Source organism: Girardinichthys multiradiatus, chromosome 11, assembly GCF_021462225.1.
Source record: "Girardinichthys multiradiatus isolate DD_20200921_A chromosome 11, DD_fGirMul_XY1, whole genome shotgun sequence".
Classification (NCBI taxonomy): domain Eukaryota; kingdom Metazoa; phylum Chordata; class Actinopteri; order Cyprinodontiformes; family Goodeidae; genus Girardinichthys; species Girardinichthys multiradiatus.
This window is the reverse complement of record NC_061804.1, coordinates 16322495-16349529: the sequence shown is the minus strand read 5'-3', so window position 1 is coordinate 16349529 and position 27035 is coordinate 16322495. Positions and strand designations below refer to the sequence as shown.

The following is a 27035-nucleotide window of genomic DNA, read 5'->3' as shown; positions in this document are numbered from 1 at the left end:
AGTATTTTACATTTCTTATTTTCATCGCAGATCCGCTGCTTTAGCTGCTTCATCTCTGTCTGGTAATTTCTGCCTTGCTTAACCTCCCCTAACCACCACAAAGACACATTCCTCATCCTCTATCCTCCTCTTCCTCCTCACTGAGTGAAGAAGCGTCTACCTACATGTGGTTAGCTCATCTCCTTTTCTTCCTCTCCTTCGTTCTCTGGTTAGCTCATCTCATCTCCAGGCAGTCAGCTTTGCAGGCAGCTAATTATAGGCCACGCTGTGAAGCGCAGGGCCGGATGTGACAGCATGCTCTGTATGTATATGTGTGTGTGAGTGGAGATATGTCTGTTGCTGTTTGTCTCCAGTATGGTTTTTTTTCTTCTTTGCTCCTCTTGTTCACATATATGTTCAAGCAATAAAGCCCTTGATCCTCTGTTTTTAGAAACATCGGGTTGAGGTTTCATTGCAAAGGGCCTTAAAGTATAAAAATGTAAAAATGTGTGTGTGTGTGTGTGTGTGTGTGTGTGTGTGTGTGTGTGTGTGTGTGTGTGTGTGTGTTCCTGTCTTGGCATCACAGTGAGAACCATTTTCCGGATTTCACCATCAAATTGAGGACCGTTTGTACCAAAGTGAGGACATTTTGCTGGTCCTCACGACCTATTTTGCTAACGGTTAGGTTTAGGACTAACGTGTGAATTGACTTTAGGTTACGGTTAGGGTTAGGCATGCACTGGTAATGGTTAGGTTTATGGTTATTGTCAGGGTTAGGGCATAGAAAGCGTTGAAAATGACTGAAAATCAATGGAAGTCAATGGGAGTCAACACATGGTCCTCACTACATATAGCAAAACAAGAGTGTGTGTGTGTGTTCCTGTCTTGGCATCACAGTGAGAACCATTTTCCCGATTTCACCATCAAATTGAGGACCGTTTGTACCAAAGTGAGGACATTTTGCTGGTCCTCACGACCTATTTTGCTAACGGTTAGGTTTAGGACTAAGGTGTGAATTGACTTTAGGTTAAGGTTAAGGTTAAGGTTAGGGTTAGGCATGCACTGGTAATGGTTAGGTTTATGGTTATTGTCAGGGTTAGGGCATAGAAAGCGTTGAAAATGACTGAAAATCAATGAAAGTCAATGGGAGTCAACACATGGTCCTCACTACATATAGCAAATCAAGAGTGTGTGTGTGTGTGTGTGTGTGTGTGTGTTCCTGTCTTGGCATCACAGTGAGAACCATTTTCCCAATTTCACCATCAAATTGAGGACCGTTTGTACCAAAGTGAGGACATTTTGCTGGTCCTCACGACCTATTTTGCTAACGGTTAGGTTTAGGACTAAGGTGTGAATTGAGTTTAGGTTAAGGTTAAGGTTAGGCATGCACTGGTAATAGTTAGGTTTAGGGTTATTGTCAGGGTTAGGGCATAGAAAGCGTTGAAAATGACTGAAAATCAATGGAAGTCAATGGGAGTCAACACATGGTCCTCACTACATATAGCAAATCAAGAGTGTGTGTGTGTGTGTGTGTGTGTGTGTGTGTGTGTGTAGGATATCCAATCCCAGCCCCTCCCTCACTGTGCTGCAGCTCTGACTCATACAAGGTGGAGGCAGAGACACCAGGGTCTGATGACTGGGAACGAACATACACACACATCAACACATGTGGCTCCATGACAAACTAACATACTAACATATACATATATGATAGAGTGAAGAGGTGTGGGCATAATGTGCACCCTTGATCCTGCAAATACCACTTCAACACACAGAGGTGATCAGAGAGTCTAAGCTTCATGGTTACTTACAAATAAAGATAAACTGGTTAAGTAAAGCAATTAACCTTTATTTTAATGACTGCTAGGTTTGGTGGTTTAATTCAAAAACCACATATGGAAAATAACAATGCTTGTTAGATAAATAAGAATCATTGTCCCTACTTGTAATTTCACATATAGAAAAATAAAGAAAATATTCTACTTGCCAGACATGCTGACAAACTCAATTATTCAGCATGATTCTACAATTCATTTTCCCAGGCTGGGATCAAATTTAAAAAGAGGTTACAATGTGAGGGCATATATTATAATCTAAAGCAATATTTGTGTTCTAAAGGAGTATGTTATTTGCCCGAATCTTACCGCAAAGCTGCGGTTTTGATATATTTTTCCAAAAATAAAAACATTTTTAATTTTTCAAAGCAGAAGAATAGTTCTTCCTGCTGTCAATGTTTTCTATAGACGTTGGCTATTTCTTCACCTATTTTACATTGGTCATTATTTTGCCTTCAATGTTTTGCTGGAGTGAGGTCTTTGGGTTACTGACCTTAACACTGACCTATAAATCTGTTAGGCATAAAAAGACTCTTCTTGTTTTTTAACAAGCAAGTTAACAACGAACTAGTTTTAAATTATATCATAAATACTTTTCTTTTACCAGCAGCCAGGTACAAAGACACAGATTGTTTCCGTTTCTTCGGTTGAATATATAAGAAACACCAGAGAAGCATAGCTTGACGAACATAAAACAGTGTTATTGTATCAAAGAGATGTTTTTCTAATGGTATAATTGGTTATACTATAACCCAAAAAGATTAGAAAAAGATGACGAATCAACTAGAGAATGGTGCATCCATGTAAATTGAGAGAATATCAGGATTCCCATGATTAGGCATAAAATGCTTTTTAAATTACTTAGGTGCGAACATTTCATACACCACAAACACAATTATCACAGCAATGTTGTTGGAGAAATGTGTTGTGCTGACTGTGAGAAAACTGTGTCAATAAAAGTTGGTGTTTTCCTGATTAGAAAAATCTCCTTTTTACACTCTGCTCTTACTGGTGCAATGTGCAATCAATGAAGACTGGCTACCAGGCTGGTCCAATTTAGCCTTGAAACCTCCCACACTAAAATGACAGGTGTTTCAGTTTCATTGTCCAACCCCTGTAGCTATAATACTGTATAAAGGTTCATAAGAACATGGATGAGCAAGTTTGGTGTGGAGGAAATTGACTGGCCTGTACAGAGTCCTGATCTGCCAAGCCTCACTTATCCAACATCGGTGACTGACTTGACAAATGCTCTCCCACTAGAATAGTCAATAGTGATATTATACCCTATGGATTTAGAATGGCATATCACTCAGGTTCATCAGTGTACAAAGACAGATGAGCAAATACTTGAAACAACATAGTGTGATTAATAAATCTCACTTGCTTAGTAGAAACTGCATATTTTTTAATAAAATGACTCATCACCAAGAATATGCAGAGTGGAAATGTTTGTGGAAGCTAGTTGAATATGACTTTATTTTCTTCTTTGAAAACTGCATATCATTGTTAGAGAATGAAAATGTATCAGTGAACTTCTCAATGAATTGAGTTGCATCCATTCATGAGTTATGTATGAGTATGTGCACCTACACAGATGCATGCTTTGGTCTGCACACCATGGCAACAGCTCTCTGTGTAAAGGATGGGATCAGCAGTCAGTGTGTATCTCTTCCGATGCCATGGGAACTCTCTCTCCTCTTCGTCCTTCTCTTTCTTTTTTATCGCTTATTCTTTCCCCCTATCCTCTGCCTCACAGCTTCCTGTGTCACCCCTCCTCTCTCCGCTGCAAAAGGAGAGAGAGGCCTGTTCATTCATGCATTCAGGCAGTCAGCTGAGCGAAGGAAAGACAGAGGGAGGAGGGAGAAGGAAAGACAAAATGAGATGGAGGAAGAGAAGGCTTCCTCCCTTTGCTGAATAGGTCACCTGTACTACATCACTGATGGGGGATGGAGCATTGGAAAGGGAAAAAAAAAGTGAAAGGTAGGACAAAAAAAGACCACCATCCCCCTCTCCTCCACATCCTCTTCATCTCTGTCTCTTCCTGCTCCTCCTCCTCCCTCTGCCCTTCTCTCCCTTTAGCTCCCCCCACCCTCCATCCTGCTGGTATGAGTCACACACAGACCAGTTCCCTTGATGCGCTGCGGAAACGTAATGTGACGTACAGCCTCCACCTCTCCCCGCTTCACCACATGCAACCCTCTCGTCTCTCTCATTCATTTGTTCACTTATTCCCTCCCATTCATCCGTCCTTCCGTCATAGCACAGCAAGCCCTCCGTTCACAAAAAAAAGAAAAAACACTGAACCCCACGAGCCGGAGAGAGGCGGCAGGTGGATTCACAGCACTGGAACAAAACAAACAGTCACACAGAATATGTGCTGTACAATGAGTGCAGATGAAATGCATCACAAGGTGTGCTTATTTTATGACACCCCAATGCAGAAAATAGCTACTCCAACCACATTTGGGTGTAACGCTGTGCAAAATTCGGCATTCCCATGGGTACGGCATGTGCAGTCAAATATGGAGGCTTGCCAGGAACACTAATTTGTCACAGACATTACTCTGCTGATGGGGTATTTGAGCTGTTTAAAAAGTAACAATTACATTCTAAGCATGTTGATTGCAGGAAAAAAAGATAGCACAAGCCCGGTTTGCCTTTAAACAGCCCAATTGGTGCAGAAAAATAAGACATCCTGGACATCATCAAACTGCTATATAGTATAACACAATGTTATAATAGACTAACCCTCGCATGTTTACACACAGTTATCTGATGCCTTTTTTGTGTTTTTTAGCAGCATCTAGAGCTGATTAACAGACTGAAGACAAAGAAAAGAGGTGACTTAACACTGTTTTTTTTACTCTGACGTCATTGCATCTCTACACCTTTCTGGGTCTGATACAGCATCATGGTATTAACCCATTGCATTCCCACACAGTGAATTTTCTTATGATAGTCACAGGACGCCTGCAGAGAAGATACAGTTTCATCAGCAGTCCATGGAGGTAAGCGGTAAAGTAAGAAATGGAGGTCATGTTTCATGTTAGATAAAATAGTGCTAAACAGCAAGTTATAACAGAGACAAATAGGATAGGATTACATGCACTGAAGAGGCAATAAGTAAAAGAAATGAATGCAAAAGCAGCAAAATGTAGATGTGATACATTTTGGCTGAAATGCTGTGTTTAGGTGGGGAGGGATCAAAACTAATTTCAGGATATAATGTAACAATTCTCATTACTTATCTCAAACATGATACACTAATGTGTAACATAAAGAATGAACACTGTTTGAAAAAGTGTTTATAGTTTCATTTCCAAATTATTTATTGTCTTACAATTCAAAGCTGATGTCTAACATAAACTTGTACTTAACACATTTGACTTGATACTGTACCTTGCAAAAGTATTCATACCTCTTGAACTTTTTCACAATTTATCAGATTACAACCAAACTCAGTGTATTTTCAAGGGATTTAATGTGATAGACAAACACAAAACTGTAGTTCCTTCTTCTTTGCAGAATAGCTCCAGCTCTATCAGATTTGATGGAGAGCATCTATGAAATGTATTTCATTGTAGCTGTAGCTGTGTATTAGGGGGACGTTTTTTGCACCCTCTAACAGGTTTCATTCCTGGATTGTCTTCTATTTAGCTCCAGCCATCTTCCCATTAACTCTGACCAGCTTCCCTAGACCCACAAAAGTTAATAATCACAGCCTGATGCTGCCACTACCATATTTCATATTGAGACTGGTGTGTTCAGGATATGTGCAATGTTAGTTTTCTTCCACTTACCATTTTGCATGTAGGTCAAATGAATTTTGTTTACAGTGCTCTGGGAGATTTTAAAAGATTGGGATATTGTTTTTTAAGCTTTAATCCTGACCTGTTTGGTGTGTTTCTTGAGCTTTGTGATGTTGTTTGTACACTTATGTTCTCTAACAAATCTCTGAGGCCTTCACAGCGATGCTGTATTCACATTAAGATTAAATTATACACAGGTGGGATCTATTTACTATTTAGGTGAGTTCTGAATGTATCACATTATTTTATTTATAAGCATCAGAGTAAATGGGGGTAAATACAAACACTCAACACAGTTTTAAAATTGTTTTGAAAAAAATACGTGAAAACCATCTATCATTTTCCTTCCCCTTCACAGGGGATCAAAATATCCCAATTTAAGACATTAATGATACTGGTTAAAACATGTAAAAAGTGAAAAAGTTCAAGGCACTGTAAGTGGAAAGAAACTATATGTTGTAGTTGCATGTAGTTTGTGCTAAAAAGACAGAAATTGGTTGTTTGGATTGAAAAAAAACTGAAACTGTGAGAAGAAATCTATAATGCAAGCTCTGGATGTTTGTTGTATCGGATGCCAGTCGCCCCAACCGTCGGAGATAAAGACGCTTCAGTGTTGAGTTCAGGTTTACCCTGAGGTTTGTGCCGAGGAGAGGAGCAGAGAAATTTTTAACGTACAGTATGATTCAAAGTGTTAGAGGAGGGGGGTGATGATGTCATTGGTGGTGGTGGGGAGTCATCGCTGATTCAGTGAGGAAAAAGGAAGATATGGAAGAGAGGTGGGGTCCCTGCTGAGTGTGACCCATGGTAACAAGGCGATGCTGGCCTGCGGATGACTCACCAAGGTTTTACCAGCCTCACACGTATGCACAAGATACTCTGGGATGCCCACGCCATCAACCACCATACACACAAATATCATGCATGTTATTAAAAAACAGGTAGGACACATAGACACACTTGTATGTGAAGTGATGGGAGAGAGAGAGAGAGAGGAGGGGAGCGTCAGGATGACTCACACTTCAGTGATAACACTCCTCCCCCCTGCCCCAATCACACACTAAACATGAAGAAGGATATATCATTTGAATGCAACCCACATCCTCCCCACATCCTGGGAACCTCCCATCTGAAACTGGGTCTGACAGCGTGAGGCTCCAGCTGACAGCTGTTTGTCTTAAGGTGATGGGAGCTCTCTGGCCGGAAGCTCTGAGTTAAAACAAAATGAGGACAGAATTTAAACCTTTTTCCCCAACCAGGGAGTCATGAAGGTGGTAATTTGTTTATTTATAAGTGATAGGAATCCTATTTTATTTAAGTGAAAGTTGAATGGATGTTACAGAGTAATTATGTTATCCTACGCTGGTATGTTTCACACTAAAGGTCACATTTCTGACTGGACTATGATGATCATCTTTGACCACAGAGTATAAATGTATTACAACGGATCACTCTTTTCTTTATTTCGATTTGAACTGAACATTGCCCTCTATTAGCCCTGCAACTTAGCCCTGCTAATTACTGTAAAGTCCTCATGTCTGCACTATGTTGTCTAAATTATTTTTAATGTTAATTATATGGGATTTATTCACATTATTGTTTGAAAAACAAAAATAGCTTCTTTTATTTTACCGTTTCTGCCTTTGACAAAGTGACATGCTGCAATAAAAATGTTGGCACATGGACGTGTTTAACAGACTGTTGCATCACTCGGTATGTGTTTGAGAAAATGGTTGCAGCAGTTTTGAAAGCAAAAATGTTTTCTTATTCTTGCTTAAGTCATGATTTCAGCTGATCAACCGTGCAATGAACAAAATGTTCTTGGTGGGTGACATGTGGGGCCAGCAGGAAATGAAGCAGCAAATAACTGTTTAGCTTGGAGCAATGTTGTTTGAATCTATCAATTCATTAATTGTTCTTGTTGAATTGCTGCTTACATTATTTTTTCCACAGTATTGAAGTCCTGGCTCCTTTATCTCCTTAAAGGTCCTATCTCAGCATTATGCATCTCTTTTTGACACTTGTTGAAAAGTTAGTGCACTGGTTTTATAATAAAACAGAAATAGCCAAACACTCACCTCTGATGACAAAGAGCAGGCAGCATAGCAAGGGGGAATACAACCCAGAGGTAAACAAAACCGCTGCATAATGCCTTCTTGAAGGTGGAGAATTACACCCGCAGTAACACTGTTGAGGATTTATATGGAGGCAGACAGCGCACGATGAAGAGAATATTACTGTTGTCAGAATAGAGTGACTTTAAAATGGGTAACATAGCCATTAGCTACTTATTAAAACAATCCAGTAATTCAGACAATTTGCTAAATTATGCATTAACACTGGCAAAAATATTGACTATCAATAATTAAAACTTGAAACACATACATTCTTTAACATGTACTACATGTTAACTTCGTTTCAAATGTATGTATTCATTCAAGGTTTGAGATATACAGTATGTCACCTAAGAAGAATATATAACCTCAATATGTGTTACATTGAACTTAACAAAGAGATCAAGGGTCTTTGGTAAATGTTGTAATTAATGACTGGGTTATCCAGGAAACGATTCCAGTTTCTTATCTTTTTTTACTGTCTTTCTTTGCTACTTTTTGTTTTCTTTTTTCATTAGTCCATCGATGATACTCAGAGTTCCTAACTGCTTGAGTAGTTTTCCCATAAAGTCCCTCCCATAAAGTCCCAAAATGCCTCTAAATTTAGTCAACAATGGATGATTCATATGGCCTAAACATGCTGTGAGCTTCCTGTGTTATATGATGCTGTAACACCTATGGTAACTAGAACATGATGTTGTCCAGACATATTCATCAAGTTTGGGTTTTCTAAGTGACATTTGCTTGGAAAGGTGTTGCTAACACTGTTGCCATACTGTCAGTTCATTAAAAAATTAGTATGGCATATGGAAGTCCTTAATAACATTGTTTCATGTCCAGATTAAAGTTGTCACTCTTTTGTTGAGGTCTTAACCAGGTTCGTGATTTGTACCCTTTATGCAAAGCTTACCAGCATTTTACAGTTGCTGGAGTATCAATATTAAACACAAAACCTTATATCAAATCTGCTGACATTCCCAGTCTTTCCACTGTCTCGGACACCAGGCTACCCCTATACTGAATTGAATCTGCATTTTGCACGCACACACACACACACACACAAAAAGGATCTTCTAAACTGAAGCCAGAAAAGTAAAGCACTCCTACGCTCTCTGTAAATCATAAAGACTCCTCTTATCTTCTGATAGCTAAAACATGCAAGCATCGCAAGCACTTGGCGAGCACACATCATTCCCATCAATTACTCCGAGAAATAACTTCCGTCTGTGTAAATCGATGGCAGCTGACAAGATACAGACAGGTCCTGGAACAACGTAGCTGTTTTTTGAATGACATCTGGACAACGAGAACACCTGCACCGAGTGACCCTTCTGGAGGCGATGAAGAATGGCGTTCTGCAGCGGAGGCAAGGAGAATAGAGTGGGATCTGAATTTTGTTGTATGTATGTGTTGCAGTGGTTGGGCTAAACCTCTATCAACAGTTAAACCCTCTGCACCTGGCAGTGAAGTTTGTTTATTCGGGGGTCATCTGGTGACGTGGTGATTCATTGATCCGGCGTTGAAGGTCTTTCTGGTGACCTTTGATTTTTCCTTTTTCCTCTACCCTGCAGGCTAATTGGGCAGTGATAAATTCGTAAAAACGTTAAACATGCTACAGCTAGATCATTCTTCACTCCCTTAGGAGCTCACTGCTGAAGAGGGAATTTTAAAAAGAAAATCTGATCTCAAAATGAAGCAAGGGCACAGCAGGCCCAAAATGAACAGCAGGATGAATGTTTGCTAAGTACGTCGCCTGTGAGTTATTGATAAATGTGCGTGACTTATATTTGACATGACATCTCTAATTATTTCAGTCATTGCAACAAACAGTTGAAAATACGTTTAGAGGCTGATTATATCATTTTACATGTGCATCTCAATAATATTATCAAAAGATTACTGTATTTCAAATGAGTGAAACTCAATAGACTAATTGATGATTAGTGATGCATTTAAAATGTTTATTTTTGTTCATTTTGATGATTGCAGTTTACTGCTAATAAAAACCCAAAATTTAGTTTCTCAAAAAATGTGATTACATAAGACCAATAAAAATATATATATTTTTAATACTGAAATGTCAATGTATTAAATGTTATATTAATGGTATCTACACTCAGTACTCAGTCTGAGCTCCTTTTGCATGAATTACTGCATCAATGGGGCATATACAGGTCCTTCTCAAAATATTAGCATATTGTGATAAAGTTCATTATTTTCCATAATGTCATGATGAAAATTTAACATTCCTATATTTTAGATTCATTGCACGCTAACTGAAATATTTCAGGTATTTTATTGTCTTAATACGGATGATTTTGGCATACAGCTCATGAAAACCCAAAATTCCTATCACACAAAATTAGCATATTTCATTCGACCAATAAAAGAAAAGTGTTTTTAATACAAAAAACGTCAACCTTCAAATAATCATGTACAGTTATGCACTCAATACTTGGTCGGGAATCCTTTTGCAGAAATGACTGCTTCAATGCGACGTGGCATGGAGGCAATCAGCCTGTGGCACTGCTGAGGTCTTATGGAGGCCCAGGATGCTTCGATAGCGGCCTTTAGCTCATCCAGAGTGTTGGGTCTTGAGTCTCTCAACGTTCTCTTCACAATATCCCACAGATTCTCTATGGGGTTCAGGTCAGGAGAGTTGGCAGGCCAATTGAGCACAGTGATACCATGGTCAGTAAACCATTTACCAGTGGTTTTGGCACTGTGAGCAGGTGCCAGGTCGTGCTGAAAAATGAAATCTTCATCTCCATAAAGCTTTTCAGAAGATGGAAGCATGAAGTGCTCCAAAATCTCCTGATAGCTAGCTGCATTGACCCTGCCCTTGATAAAACACAGTGGACCAACACCAGCAGCTGACACGGCACCCCAGACCATCACTGACTGTGGGTACTTGACACTGGACTTCTGGCATTTTGGCATTTCCTTCTCCCCAGTCTTCCTCCAGACTCTGGCACCTTGATTACCGAATGACATGCAGAATTTGCTTTCATCCGAAAAAAGTACTTTGGACCACTGAGCAACAGTCCAGTGCTGCTTCTCTGTAGCCCAGGTCAGGCACTTCTGCCGCTATTTCTGGTTCAAAAGTGGCTTGACCTGGGGAATGTGGCACCTGTAGCCCATTTCCTGCACACGCCTGTGCACGGTGGCTCTGGATGTTTCTACTCCAGACTCAGTCCACTGCTTCCGCAGGTCCCCTAAGGTCTGGAATCGGCCCTTCTCCACAATCTTCCTCAGGGTTCGGTCACCTCTTCTCGTTGTGCAGCGTTTTCTGCCACACTTTTTCCTTCCCACAGACTTCCCACTGAGGTGCCTTGATACAGCACTCTGGGAACAGCCTATTCGTTCAGAAATTTCTTTCTGTGTCTTACCCTCTTGCTTGAGGGTGTCAATAGTGGCCTTCTGGACAGCAGTCAGGTCGGCAGTCTTACCCATGATTGGGGTTTTGAGTGATGAACCAGGCTGGGAGTTTTAAAGGCCTCAGGAATCTTTTGCAGGTGTTTAGAGTTAACTCGTTGATTCAGATGATTAGGTTCATAGCTCGTTTAGAGACCCTTTTAATGATATGCTAATTTTGTGAGATAGGAATTTTGGGTTTTCATGAGCTGTATGCCAAAATCATCCGTATTAAGACAATAAAAGACCTGAAATATTTCAGTTAGTGTGCAATGAATCTAAAATATATGAATGTTAAATTTTCATCATGACATTATGGAAAATAATGAACTTTATCACAATATGCTAATATTTTGAGAAGGACCTGTATAGCATGGAGGTGATGAGCCCTTTGAATAGTGGCCTTCAGCTCGTCTGCGTTGTTAGCTCTGGTGTCTCTTATTTACATCTTTACAATATTTTATAAATACTGTATGAGGTTAAGGTGAGGGCAGTTTGTTGGCCTTGGTTATAAAGCAGATATTTGCACTTTTAGAAGTGTGGGAAGGTTCCAAATCCTGCCGGATAATAAAATCAGCATCTTCATATAGCTAGTCAACAGAGAGAAGCATGCTCTAACAGCATGCTCAGAAATTTATTTGGTAGACAGATTCTATGACTTTGGAATTGATTCAACATAGTGGGTAACACCAGCAGATGATATGGCTCCTCAAACCATCACCAGTTGTACTGTATGTACTTCAAACTGGACTAAAGACTCCTCCAGACTCAGGGACTTTTCCAACTGAAACAAAAGATTTACTTTAATTGAAAAGGAGGAATATCAGCAGTCCAGTCTTTTTCTCCTTAAAATAGGTGAGACACTTCTGATTTTATTTCTGGTTCAGTAGTGGCTTAACACAAGCAATGCAACAGTTGTAGCCTATGTCCTGGGACCGTCTGCCTGCCCAGCCACAGTCCATGCCTGGTAAATATCCCCCAAACACTTGTATCTTAAATTCACTACCATCTTAAGGCTGCATTTATCCTTATTGGTTGTGCACCTTTATCTACCACACTTTTTCCTTCCACTCAACTTTAAATAATTATGCTTGGATAGAGCACCGTGTGAACAAAGAACTTATATAGCAATTACCTTTTGTGGATTAACCTTCTTGTGGATGATGTTATTGAATGTCTGCTGGAAAACAGGCAAGTTTGCAGAACCTTTCGAGCCACACGGGTGCATCAACTGTGGGAGAGGTGTGTGCCTTTTAAAACCCTGTCCAGTCAACTGGATTTACCACAGCTGGACTATAACAAAGCTGTAGAAGCATTTCAAGGATGATCAGTGGAAACAGGATTCACCTGAGTTTAGTTTTAAGCTTCATGGCAAAGGCTGTGAGACATTCCTTACATGTGATTTCTTAGTTTTTCCTTTTTAACATATTTGCAAAAGTCACATCATTATAGGATGTTGGGTATAGAGTTCTAAGGTAAAAAGTGAATTTAATCCATTTTGGATTAGGGCAGTAACGTAAATCCAAAGTGAAGCATTGTGAATGCTTTCCACATGCACTGTAAAATTCACTTTGTCTGAGAAATTGAAATTTGAGATGTATATATATATATTATATGCAATAATCATCAAAATTAACAGAAAAAATATTTTAAATATTGTGGGGAAATCTGAGATGATGTGGCAAGAAGCATCTAAATGTGACACGAAAAGGTTCCATTTAACGTAGACTGTTTCAGTTTGTGCGACATTTCTTCCAGGTGGGGCGACCTTTGCTTCCTGTTCCATCTGCACAGAAAAATCCAGCTGACATGTGTAATTAGCCGCCACTGGCTGTACATCATCTCCACTCTGGCAACCACATCTCTTGTGTTACATTTAGTAAAACTACAGTTCAAGAGGGACTGTTGGATTTTTACATTTCTAAAGTCTGATAAGATCAAGTTTCCTGTACATTTTCAGGTAGAAATTCCATATTTCTTAGACTCAAGTTTCCAAAGGTCTCAGTCCTTTCTTATACAATACGCAACACAAATGTTCACTATGATTTTATGGCAGATATTTATAGTGGCCAGGTTCTATAGAAGAAAGGCAGGCAGAAGGGAGGCAGGAAGGAAGGTCACAAGGAAATGAAGAGGAAGGTCCAAGGAAGGAAAGAAGGAAGGACAAAAGGGAGGAGAAAAGACAAAAAAAAGGTCAAAAGCAAAGGGCCGTGAAAGGCCAAAAGAAGGAATGGACAGAAAAGAAGAAAAACCAGAAGAAAGGACAGAAGGGGTTAAATAAAAGGGCTACAGAAAAAAAAAAAAAAAGAACAAAAGACATGATTGAGGAAGGATAGAAGGACGTGGGAGAATTAAGGAACACAAGGAGGGAAGGAAGAATATAAGAAAGGAAGGACATGAAGGATGAAGGCTGGACACAAGAAACGTAAAAAAAATAGTATTTTCCTATACTTATCAATAACTGGAAAATACTGAAATTAAATTCCAAACTTTTCCAGACTGCATAGAATCCTCCATAGAGCTAGATTCAAGGCCACTCCAATCAAAATCTGGAAGAGCCTTTTTAATATTTTTCAGTTGTTTACAATAATCATACACCTTTCTGTCAAGATTCAATCTTAACTTTTGAATTAATTTCACTCCATTTCAAGAAGTCCTGTGAGAACAAATCACTCTCTAATACGAATGGAAACACACATTCCTGATTTTAGAACAGTTTTACTGATCACCTTTCCTTTTATAACCACTTACCCAGAAACATCACATTCTCCACTTTATTTCCTATTCAGTAAACAGACATACTTAACATACATACTTTAATCTTACTAAGGTCATTCAACCAAAAGCAGACCAAGACTAATTTAAGGTGTTGCAATGATTTATTAGTTTGAAATGTCACACTGCACATCTAAATCCAGATAACAAATTATAAACAAATCCAAACGTTTTTTGTTTTTTTTGTGATCAACTTAAACATCTTAGCAGATAATAAAAAGGTAAAAATATCTCTGACACCAGGTAGGTAGACAATTTCTGAATGCATAAAAAAAAATATCTTTATGGTAAAATGTGGTCCCTTACCTGCTTTTTAAACGGTCCTCTTAGCAGCTGAACCCACAAAAAAATATATAAACCTAAAAATATTCCCTTTACATCTACTGCATGGCTTATTATTTCATTAGCAACAAACCGCATTGGTCAGAGAAGGTAAAAGCACATTAAACTGAAAAGCATCATCCCATATCCCCTGAATCACACACAGAGCCCTGGGCTGAGAATCGGCGTCTTCCTGCGCAGAAGAGCCATTATTTGAGGAAAAATAACGCATACAATACTGCCCCCTGGTGGCTGAAAGAGAGAACAGCTACAACAGAACTGTGAGTAAGGTACTCAAACATTTCAAATTTCATAATTATAGAAAGCACTCTACAGTTCACCATTAACAACGCAAGTGCTGTAGAGCGTTTTACACCAAAAATGGAGCGACTGATGTCTAACTGTTCAATTTGTTTCAATGAGAGGAAAATATGCTCCTGGCCCCTTCTGATTGGAAAATGTAAAAAGAAACATGAAAAATAACAACAAATAAAAGTTGTTTGTGGGCTCAGTAGATAAATAGGACTCGGGTACGGGGCAGAGTGGAGAAAGCGTCAGCCATCTTACGGATTCTGACATAATTGATGAATCCGCGGAGAAAGAGCAAGAGGCCTGAAGAGAAAAATAAAAAACAGGAGCCTTAAAACAAAAGAACAAACCAACTTTCATGTTTAAAATAATGATAAAACTCTATGTTTGAAAGGAGCTGTAACAATAAATGAAAAAGGTGCTAAACGTTAGAAGTACTTCCCACAGTTACCAGCTTCACTACTAATGAATAAAATGCTTTAAAACCATTTGATCCATTACTGCAGTAGTATAATCTCACAGTAAAAAATGTAGAAGTTTAAACTTTAATTAAAGTAAATTTATTCAATGGGGAAAACATCCTATACTAAGAAATCATTGTAACAAAATAAGCTGTACCACATTATTGGACATTCTAACCACTCCTTGAAAGTAACTGAAGTATATACAGTACTTTAATGTCTAGGAACTTTATAAAGTAGCTCATCTACATGATAACCAGTTGCTATGGAGAATAGAGCTAAAACAATTAATTGGACTAGTCATGATTAATCGATTATTGAAATAATCCTCAACTAATTTAGTAATCGAATAATTGTTTACTGAAGTATGCAGATTCTGGAACATTTGCTGAAAGAACCCACTTAGAGCATTAATTAGGCCAAAACTGTACAAAAAATATATACATTTTGCATTTAAGATGAAAACTCTTCTTTCTCTGTAAATATGCTTTATCCATAACTCCTTAAGTGGTACAGCTTTATCTTCACCTGGTTCAAACTCTGTAAAAAATCTCAGATTTTTTGACAAGTTTAAACTTGTCCGATTTTTTACAGATAGCATCTCTGATAGCGAATTAATTGTTAGTTGCCGCACAAATAGAGACATTCTAGAAAAGAAAAAGCCTTTTCCTTCCTACCATCACAAGAGTGTGATGTAAACCAAACTCTAAACAGACTTTAACAGGAACTGTGGGCTTTGGTCAGATTAGACTAAAATTTATCTTTTTTGACAAACACTTCAGCTGAGTATGCTAAGACTCGTGTGAAAAAGACCCTCATGCCACCTGTTACGTAAAGAGGAGGATCTGTGATGCTGTGGGCCTGTTTCTTTCTTTCAACCAAAAGCCCTGGAAATCTTGTTAAAGTCTGTGGCATCATGAACTCTTTGAAATACCAGTACTCTTTAAATAAGAATCTTGTGGACGCTCCTAAGAACTAAAAATTGGTCTCTTAACAAGATAATGATCCAAAAGACAAGGCCAAATCAACAGACACAGCATCAGCATTGTTCAACGTCTACCTCAGATGCTAGAGCTAAACCCTACAAAAAGCGTGTGAGGTGAGCAGCCGATATGAGTTCGCAGGATAGGAGCTGGGACTCTGGACGATCTACAGGGATTGTGCAGATTGCGCAAAGGAATAGTCAAAGACCGCTCTCTCTGGTTATTCCAACCTTAGGAAATGTAAGAGAAAACTAAGTGTTGTCCTACAATCAAAAGGTTTTTGTATAAAGTATCAACAGCAGGGGTAACACTACAGACATCGTAATTGATGCCTCCAACTATAATAATCAAGTCAGCATCAAAAATTAAAGTAGACACATTTTAATGAATTTATCTATTTTGATTTCCTAAACTGTTCAACAAAAATAACTTTTTTCTCCACATCGCTGTGTGTGAGATGAAGCCCCTGGCTGCAGGCTGCATGTGTAAGTCTGTTCATGTGTGCACAGTTTACATCTGCCGGGTTCGGCACCAGTCAAAATCTCCATTTAAAATAATCGCGGTGGAGAAAGCGTCCGCATCAGTAATGAAGTAGCCGGGTTGCAGAGGTTTTCAAGGGCATAGGGAGTGCATAGGGTTTGTTAGTATTTTAGGTTAAGCGACAATAAACCGAGGATCAGTACGCTCTGCCAGCTACCCAGGTTTAACACAGAAGGGCAGCACGATGTACGAGCGTCTGACGCCACAATGTGCCGACAGAAGTCGCCATGGACCATTCTAAGCCTTACGAAGTGAGACACTTTGTCTTTGTGATCTATTTTCCTCTGAATGTATATTTGAACCAACATTTAGACAGGAATCTGCGTGTGTTAAGGTACAGACTTTATCCAACCGAGCATATTTCTTCTATTGTATCCAGTTTTAAACACATTTCACAATGTAAATAATGTTGATATTTCAATTAATAACTTAAATCGCACAAACTCATGAATAAAACATGTAGGTAATTGATACAATTCATATGTACGTTGCATGGACACATATTAAACTCCAATACTATATTTTTTATTGTGTTTTACAGAGTACAACAGAGACAGAGTGATTTTTCTTTGGTGTTGCACTTAATACTGAAATGAACCTTATTTTTGTTTATTTCCATTTCAGTCCCCTCATATTTGACATTCACAACAGGCCAAACATTCAAGCATTTTATTTTTAAATACATAAATAAAACAGACTTCGATATATTAGTCATGCTGGAGTTGCCATCTAATGCCTTAAGCCATATTTTAGTGGCATGTAAAAATAATAATAAAAAATCTAAATTTGAGTGGTAAAAAATAAGCTTGGATAAAATAGCTTTAGATTTTTGGAAAATTATTTTAAAAGTAAGCTGATAGATAAAAGTTAGTAGCAGCCCTTGATGCCACTAGTTTTGTAGATGCTGTTTTCTGTAGAGCCTGAATTTGAAGACCTTTGAATGCAGTCAGGGATTCATGGCAGTGAACCAAAACCTATTTGTGGTTAAAAAAATGAGTAATATTAAAGATTATAATTGTTTTTAAAAAAATAACTTTTTTAAATGTCTAAATCCAAGAGTTTCAACCTTGAGATTTTCTAATAATATAAACAACAATCTCTCCAGGATTCTGTGCTATTTAAATAACATTTACTTTACAACACCGCTGCAATAAACCTCATGAGAGTAAAAATGTGTCACAATCGAGACAAAGTGAGGGATTCAACTAAATGCAGAGGCTTTTGCTACTTACCCAACACCAGAAACACCCACCACAGCCAGTACTGCCCATCAAAGTAACCCGGGAAGTATGTGGAGAACTAAAAACCCAACACAGACACAAATAATCAGTCAGAATAAATACAGCTTGGGACAGTTCAAAAGCGCATGAAGAAAGGAGCGCGGTTCTCAAGAGATCTTTGAGGAAATAGCTGAGCGCAAACAAGCTGACCACTACAGAGAAGGCACTTTTAAATACCACAGTGGTGTTTGAGGTTTTTAATTTGTTTGTGTGTAATTAAAGCCACATTTTATTGTGTTTTTGTGTATGTGTGTGCGTGCGTGTGCAGCAGGATGTTGGTTTTTGTTTATCGTACCCTGACGATGAGAATCCATTTGATGAGGGAGAGTCCGAAGCCCGAGATGGCCCCGTAGCGTCCGGCTGCCGAAGTGGTCAGACAGAAGGACAAGAAAAAGCCGATCCAGTTGAACAAGAAGGCCACTGAAAAACGACAGATGGAGACAAAAATGGCACGATTTAGGCTCATGGTCCCAAATACAAACAGTCAAAATTGTTCATATCCTTCTGATTTAAGCAAAGGGTTACTAACTGAAGAACGTGAGCATAAAGATGCCATCATTTCCTATTCTCAGTTGATCGGCATCATCAAAATCATCTCTTGTGACAAAGTCCTCATCCTGCAACAAAATAAGTCAGAAAACACTTAAATGGATGAAAAGACATGTTAGCAAAGTAGGACGTTAGCAGAGCTTCCCTGAGAGTTTCAGTGCCTTGTGAAAGTGTTCACAGCACTTGAACTCTTCGACATTTTGTCACTGAAACAACAATTTGCATTTATTTTAAATGACATTTTATGTCACAGACCCACATTAAGTAGCTGATAATTGTGAAGTGAGAGGAAAGGGATAAATGGCTTACAATATTGTTTAGAAACATGTGGAAAGAGGTGGATCTTCGTGCAAAATGTGTGGAGAAAAACCAGATCACTCTGAACACACCATCCCCACTGTGAAGCATGGTGGAATTGAAGGACGGATGAATAGGAAATAATCCGGACACAAAACCTGTTGGGAGGCTGCAAAAGGTTTGAGACCAGGCCAAAATGACCAACTGTCAAAATGGGCTGTGAATATTCTGCAAGGTATTATTCTTTGTTTAAGTCCAGCCATGATATTGAATTTCAGACAACTTATTCTTGCACACAGTGATTTATCCCAGAAAAGCAGCTGCTAAAGAAAACCAAACTATGAGTGTGGAGTAATGGAGTAATATAACAAACTATTGGTGGACAAATGGAGACATCACGAGACGGCCTAAATCAGCACGACCACTATGACTGTACCCTAAAGCTCAGCACATCCTGAGGTTCTTCTATAAAACTTCACTCAGGAATCACTAACACTTTACAAACACATGGGAAGGGGATACTGAGAACATAACATGATGTGGGGGCATTTTTACACCACAAACTAGGACTAAATAAGCTTCCCATTATCACACACTGCTCCAAGTTACCTCCAGTGAACTGTGAATAATATCGTCAAAAGTCTCCAGGCGTTCCCTGTGATGAGGCTGCTGCTGAGCAAAGCAATGTGTGGCAGAGAAACACAACGACAATAAGCAATCAAAAAATAAAAATCACAAGTCAAAACAGGCCGTCTTGTACAAAATGAAACCTTTCTGGATCAAACCATCATGTCTGAGGTTAATTTGCATCATGTTGCCACATCAGTGCACCCGCAGTTTAACTGTCTTTATTGTAATTTATTTAGAAAACAAAGCTTAGACATTCATTCTGAGCACTAAAACAGCCATTACTTGAGCTCGTTATGTCCGAAAGCATCACTGTATTTCCTTTCACATGACTGCTTAGCAACTTTTAATCATATGAAACTGCTTTCCTTCAAACCAGAGATGAGATCAGATATAAAAGGAACACAAAAACATCTCATAGTAGGGCGCTGTACACTTCCTGCCTTGTGAGCAACTCCGGAAGAGTCTGAAAAAAAAGCCACGCTCCCGTGTGTATATGAGAGTGAGACGACCTTTACAGATAACAAGATGACATGGAGAAAAAAAAAAAGTGAGCCACTCACTCTTCCAGTTACCAGGGGAGCAGAAGTCTGAGCTTTAGTTCGTTCTGCTTCGTCATAGGAAGGTAGCGTAGTCGCTACGTTGTAGGATGGAGGCTTGGGGAAAACTCCGCCTTCCTTGTCAAAGTAGTCTGCAGATAAAACAGCACAGTTTCACATACATCATTTTAACTGATTATACATTTTATTTCAAAGAGCAGAATTTTTAAAAGGCAGCTTTTTAACATGTAATATATACAGTAACCTGAGAGGAACATGATAATACAAAAATATATCACCGTAGTTACTGTAACAGAGTATATATATTTATTTTTCTCTGGTCAAATTGATCTTCACTCCCATGCAGACCAATGCTAATATACAGGTCCTTCTCAAAATATTAGCATATTGTGATAAAGTTCATTATTTGCCATAATGTCATGATGAAAATTTAATATTCATATATTTTAGATTCATTGCACACTAACTGAAATATTTCAGGTCTTTTATTGTCTTAATACGGATGATTTTAGCATACAGCTCATGAAAACCCAAAATTCCTATCTCACAAAATTAGCATATCATTAAAAGGGTCTCTAAACGAGCTATGAACCTAATCATCTGAATCAACGAGTTAACTCTAAACACCTGCAAAAGATTCCTGAGGCCTTTAAAACTCCCAGCCTGGTTCATCACTCAAAACCCCAATCATGGGTAACACTGCTGACCTGACTGCTGTCCAGAAGGCCACTATTGACACCCTCAAGCAAGAGGTTAAGACACAGAAAGAAATTTCTGAACGAATAGGCTGTTCCCAGAGTGCTGTATCAAGGCACCTCAGTGGGAAGTCTGTGGGAAGGAAAAAGTGTGGCAGAAAACGCTGCACAACGAGAAGAGGTGACCGGACCCTGAGGAAGATTGCGGAGAAGGGCCGATTCCAGACCTTGGGGGACCTGCGGAAGCAGTGGACTGAGTCTGGAGTAGAAACATCCAGAGCCACCGTTACAGGCGTGTGCAGGAAATGGGCTACAGGTGCCGCATTCTCCAGGTCAAGCCACTTTTGAACCAGAAACAGTGGCAGAAGCGCCTGACCTGGGCTACAGAAAAGCAGCAATGGACTGTTGCTCAGTGGTCCAAAGTACTTTTTTCGGATGAAAGCAAATTCTGCATGTCATTCGGAAATCAAGGTGCCAGAGTCTGGAGGAAGACTGGGGAGAAGGAAATGCCAAAATGCCAGAAGTCCAGTGTCAAGTACCCACAGTCAGTGATGGTCTGGGGTGCCGTGTCAGCTGCTGGTGTTGGTCCACTGTGTTTTATCAAGGGCAGGGTCAATGCAGCTAGCTATCAGGAGATTTTGGAGCACTTCATGCTTCCATCTGCTGAAAAGCTTTATGGAGATGAAGATTTCATTTTTCAGCACGACCTGGCACCTGCTCACAGTGCCAAAACCACTGGTAAATGGTTTACTGACCATGGTATCACTGTGCTCAATTGGCCTGCCAACTCTCCTGACCTAAACCCCATAGAGAATCTGTGGGATATTGTGAAGAGAACGTTGAGAGACTCAAGACCCAACACTCTGGATGAGCTAAAGGCCACTATCGAAGCATCCTGGGCCTCCATAAGACCTCAGCAGTGCCACAGGCTGATTGCCTCCATGCCACGCCGCATTGAAGCAGCCATTTCTGCAAAAGGATTCCCGACCAAGTATTGAGTACATAACTGTACATTAATATTTGAAGGTTGACGTTTTTTGTATTAAAAACACTTTTCTTTTATTGGTCGGATGAAATATGCTAATTTTGTGAGATAGGAATTTTGGGTTTTCATGAGCTGTATGCCAAAATCATCCTTATTAAGACAATAAAAGACCTGAAATATTTCAGTTAGTGTGCAATGAATCTAAAATATATGAATGTTAAATTTTCATCATGACATTATGGAAAATAATGAACTTTATCACAATATGCTAATATTTTGAGAAGGACCTGTAATTCCGCAGTATGCTACTGACACAAAAAGACCTCAGCATCAGAAAATCCACCCAATGAGCCACGGTTTTACCAGGACTGTCCAGTGTGATGCTGCTGTATGGAGGGGGAGCATCGGATGCAAGCTCGGGACTCTCCTCCGTCTCCTCCTCGTTGGGCAGCTGGAAGAAGGAGATGCAAAATTTAAGTTTACACAGTCGATGTGCCCTTTTCTTTTAGGGCATCCTTTTTTTTTTTTTTTTTTTTTGGCACTAGAGACCTGTCCGGGACTCGAACCTGGGACGGCCGCATCAAGGACTATAGCCTCCAGAGGCCGTGCCTCTTTTAGGGCAACTTTAGCCATAACATAAGGAGTTTAATTCTGGTGCTAAATGATCATTGTCACATAATGTCAAGTTTCAAGTGAATCTTAAAATTATGAGTCAACAACAAGCTTTCGAAAGGTAAAGTATAAAAATCTCACAAGAAATAAGCATGGACATCATACGTCTCATTTCTCACTTTTGCCTTGTCGTTTTCTTTATTAAAAGCAGAAAAAATGATAAATGAAACCCCCAACCAGCCTTTTTTCTGTCATTCAGGCACAAGTCAAACCTATTTCTGTCATGCCGGAAAATCATAATTATAAAACCAAGCAGAAATGATTAACTAACATTAATATTACTTTGTTTTTCTGGGGAGGGCCACAGAGACAGTTTTAAACCTTTGAAAAACGTTATTTTAAAGATCTAAAAAAGATTTTATCAGAGCTGAGGATGAGCAATACAAAAATTTAGATAATCACAGCTTCAGGAAAGGGGAATCACACAGGTCTGTCCAAGTAAAACCACATTTAATGTTTCTCCATAAATAACCACTATAACATGTGGCCCCATGCAGGCTATATAAACATGAAACGTTTAAAGCCATAATAAAGGGAAGGGCAAGACCAAGAATTTAAATATATTCCTATCAATGGTCAGCTCTATTGCATCTCCTGTTTTTATGTTTATTTACATGATTGACCTATAAGTTGCAAGGCAAATAAAACCTGTTGGAAGACCTGGCTTTAAGTCTTAATCAAGGGCACTAACATGCAGAGCAGTTTTCTCTGAGCACATCTGTCAACCTTCTCAGCTACAGACACAATGAATACTTTACAGCTCTTAAATTTATCCCTTATACTATGTAGTGTTTAAATCAATTTAAATAATATAATCAAAATGAGTCATTTTACAGTAAGGGACAGGCTGGTTACTGCTATTAAAGTATGTAAAGGTTTTAAAAAGTTACAGTTACAAAAAAGTCCCTTAAATAAGATGCCAGAAAAAGTGCCAGAGTGACCGGGGTTTTCTTTGTATGTATGGAAAACAGAGTAGAACTAAATTCCCCTGCACATTGCTGGTCAGCTGGCTTTGAGATGGTTACTACAAGACCAAATTTTCAGCCATAAAAAAAAAAACAATCAATAAAACAAACAAAAACAGACAATCGTGGCTTGCAAACTAAAGGAGTGCCGCCCATCACCTTTTTAAAAACTACAGTGGTTAAACTACTAGTAAAACGTTTGCTAATCGACCGACTGTCGGGTGACTACCTGTCCAAGGAATCAGCTAATATCAACTTGTTAAATTCCCGGTGGTACAACTTCAAGTCAATTCAATTCAGTTTATTTATATAGCTCCAATTCACAACACATGACGTCTCAAGGCGCTTTAAAAATGAAATTCAATAGAATCATACAGATTTCAAGTTATGTACATACAGGTCCTTCTCAAAATATTAGCATATTGTGATAAAGTTCATTATTTTCCATAATGTCATGATGAAAATTTAACATTCATATATTTTAGATTCATTGCACACTAACTGAAATATTTCAGGTCTTTTATTGTCTTAATACGGATGATTTTGGCATACAGCTCATGAAAACCCAAAATTCCTATCTCACAAAATTAGCATATCATTAAAAGGGTCTCTAAACGAGCTATGAACCTAATCATCTGAATCAACGAGTTAACTCTAAACACCTGCAAAAGATTCCTGAGGCCTTTAAAACTCCCAGCCTGGTTCATCACTCAAAACCCCAATCATGGGTAAGACTGCCGACCTGACTGCTGTCCAGAAGGCCACTATTGACACCCTCAAGCAAGAGGGTAAGACACAGAAAGACATTTCTGAACGAATAGGCTGGTCCCAGAGTGCTGTATCAAGGCACCTCAGTGGGAAGTCTGTGGGAAGGAAAATGTGTGGCAGAAAACGCTGCACAACGAGAAGAGGTGACCGGACCCTGAGGAAGATTGTGGAGAAGGGCCAATTCCAGACCTTGGGGGACCTGCGGAAGCAGTGGACTGAGTCTGGAGTAGAAACATCCAGAGCCACCGTGCACAGGCGTGTGCAGGAAATGGGCTACAGGTGCCGCATTCCCCAGACCTGGGCTACAGAGAAGCAGCACTGGACTGTTGCTCAGTGGTCCAAAGTACTTTTTTCGGATGAAAGCAAATTCTGCATGTCATTCGGAAATTAAGGTGCCAGAGTCTGGAGGAAGACTGGGGAGAAGGAAATGCCAAAATGCCAGAAGTCCAGTGTCAAGTACCCACAGTCAGTGATGGTCTGGGGTGCCGTGTCAGCTGCTGGTGTTGGTCCACTGTGTTTTATCAAGGGCAGGGTCAATGCAGCTAGCTATCAGGAGATTTTGGAGCACTTCATGCTTCCATCTGCTGAAAAGCTTTATGGAGATGAAGATTTCCTTTTTCAGCATGACCTGGCACCTGCTCACAGTGCCAAAACCACAGGTAAATGGTTTACTGACCATGGTATCACTGTGCTCAATTGGCCTGCCAACTCTCCTGACCTGAACCCCATAGAGAATCTGTGCGATATTGTGAAGAGAACGTTGAGAGACTCAAGACCCAACACTCTGGATGAGCTAAAGGCCGCTATCGAAGCATCCTGGGCCTCCATAAGACCTCAGCAGTGCCACAGGCTGATTGCCTCCATGCCACGCCGCATTGAAGCAGTCATTTCCGCAAAAGGATTCCCGACCAAGTATTGAGTGCATAACTGTACATGATTATTTGAAGGGTGACGTTTTCTGTATTAAAAACACTTTTCTTTTATTGGTCGGATGAAATATGCTAATTTTGTGAGATAGGAATTTTGGGTTTTCATGAGCTGTATGCCAAAATCATCCGTATTAAGACAATAAAAGACCTGAAATATTTCAGTTAGTGTGCAATGAATCTAAAATATATGAATGTTAAATTTTCATCATGACATTATGGAAAATAATGAACTTTATCACAATATGCTAATTTTTTGAGAAGGACCAGTACATTCCAATTAATCCTAACTATCAAACAGTGTAGTCGGATTCAGTTTATTATTCAAATTGGTTAAAAACTTTTCTATGTAAGGAAACCCAGCATATTGCATTGAGTCGGTGACTTGTACCATTCACTTCTACTGGATGAGCATGTAGCGACAGTGGAGAGGAAAACTGAAGAGTAGAACTGTAATATGTATAAGTACTTGGATATTACTATATTTGGCAGATGTTTTTCCTTATATCTATGTAAAAAAGTAACAAATATACAAAAAGTAACCAATAAATGTTACATATTACAACTGCCCTAATAAATACGCTTTATATTTTAGCAGCGGTAGGAAGAATTATTTCTTTTCAGTTCAAAATAAAGTCAATCAGATGGTGTTTTACATTTTTGTTTTATTTCTTTGTGTAAATAAGAGTACTTTTAGGAATCTACGACCAAAGAGGAATAATCCAGTCCACAATGAAACAGTCTTAAGTGTTGCAGTTTTTAAGCTCAACCCTATTATTTGTCTTTTTTTCTAAGAGTGGAATAGTTGTTGGAGAAACTGCTTAAAACAGCACTTTCAAGATCTCATCTAAGGTGATCTTAAGGCCACATTTGCATTAAATCGGGTTTTTTTGTTTTTTTTTCAAAGAGTAAAAACTTTAAAGAATATGTTATGAATGTGAAAAATATTTTAACTCGGTCAGATTATTTTTAAAAACTTTAGTGGCTGAACTACAACTGATCAAAGTAAGTTTAGATCACTTAAAACAGTGGAAAAGTCCTTTCCTTTTGTGTCGAATCGGAGGTTAAGGTCGGCGTCTTTCGCTTGTGTGTTTACGTAAGCTTCGTTTTAACAACATTCCATCGACGACAAGGATATCCCACACAACGAAATGGAGTTAGATGTTTTAACGAGACCGATATCCATATCTCCAACATAATACACGTCCGTTTTTAAGAACACGACACGATACAAACACGCCTACTCGGGTGGCTAACAGCGAAGAGCTAACGGCGACAGTTAGGACGCTGCTGTGTTGTCACCTACCTGCTGATACCTGACGCTCGACTCCGCCATTCCGCTCCAAACGGCAGGTAATCTACAGCTAACAGATAATTCCACCCAAATGAGGACAAAATGATGTAACCCTGTAAACTAAAACTGACAACAGTCAACAAAATGGAAAACTGCTTCTCTTCGAGGAAATGAAGCTGGTAATACCGTGAAGGTCCAACACGCAGAACACGCGTTACTTCCGGCTAGGGTTAAGGCATTGTTCGCGATATAAGCAGTGCTGCGCAAAATATATTTGTTTCTATATTTTCTAAGCAGCTGTAAAGCTAAATTTTATTTATAATCTCCCTCTAACATACATTTTGTTCCATTTTCGACTTCCATAAAATATTCACGGGCTTTCACTTTGAAAAGTAATACTGTTAGCTTTCGTTTTTTCCGCTAACTTCATTAAGGCTTAAATGATTGACGTCATTCGCCAAAACAAACCCTCTTCCGCCCCGTTTTGATATAAAATGGAGCAACTATTTCCAGCTATAACAATTTTTAAAGATAAACTTTTTTTTTTTTAATACTCGCATTAACCAGTATAAGTAATACAAAAAAATACACTTCCATGTTGCGTGTATGTCACATGTTAGAGATGTAAATGACCAAAACTTTGAACAATGGCAGCTAAAATCTCATTAAAATGCCTATCAATTTCAAGAGTGGTGTGAGATCATAATGGCATGTATAATGCCTTGAGGAAGCTATGTTTGTCTGAAATAGAAACCACCCAGAGGAACTCACTGATGTGACTTATGGCTCTTTAAAGGGAACCGAATCTTCACTTCAAAAAGCCGTACAAATGATCAGTTTTTGAAGATGTGCATATTTTCAAGAACAAGCAATTTTT

The 27035-nt window shown here is 39.0% G+C and overlaps 1 protein-coding gene across 2 annotated transcripts; it reads right to left on the bottom strand.

The window, feature by feature from the left end:
* Positions 1–14011: 14011 nt before the first annotated feature.
* Positions 14012–26357, bottom strand: ndfip1l (Nedd4 family interacting protein 1, like). Of its 2 annotated transcripts, none has more exons than XM_047379729.1 (7): positions 26171–26357; positions 21897–21984; positions 19869–19984; positions 18350–18437; positions 18116–18240; positions 17773–17839; positions 14012–14859 (listed from the first exon to the last, which is right to left on the bottom strand). In XM_047379729.1, the coding sequence occupies exons 1-7, from the start codon at positions 26198–26200 to the stop codon at positions 14756–14758; spliced, it is 618 nt and encodes a 205-aa protein (XP_047235685.1). In that variant the 5' UTR covers positions 26201–26357; the 3' UTR covers positions 14012–14755. The 2 variants fall into 2 exon arrangements, with proteins under 2 accessions (XP_047235685.1, XP_047235684.1); XM_047379728.1 differs by having other exon boundaries at positions 19857–19984; positions 26171–26354.
* Between the last annotated feature and the right edge of the window lie 678 nt (positions 26358–27035).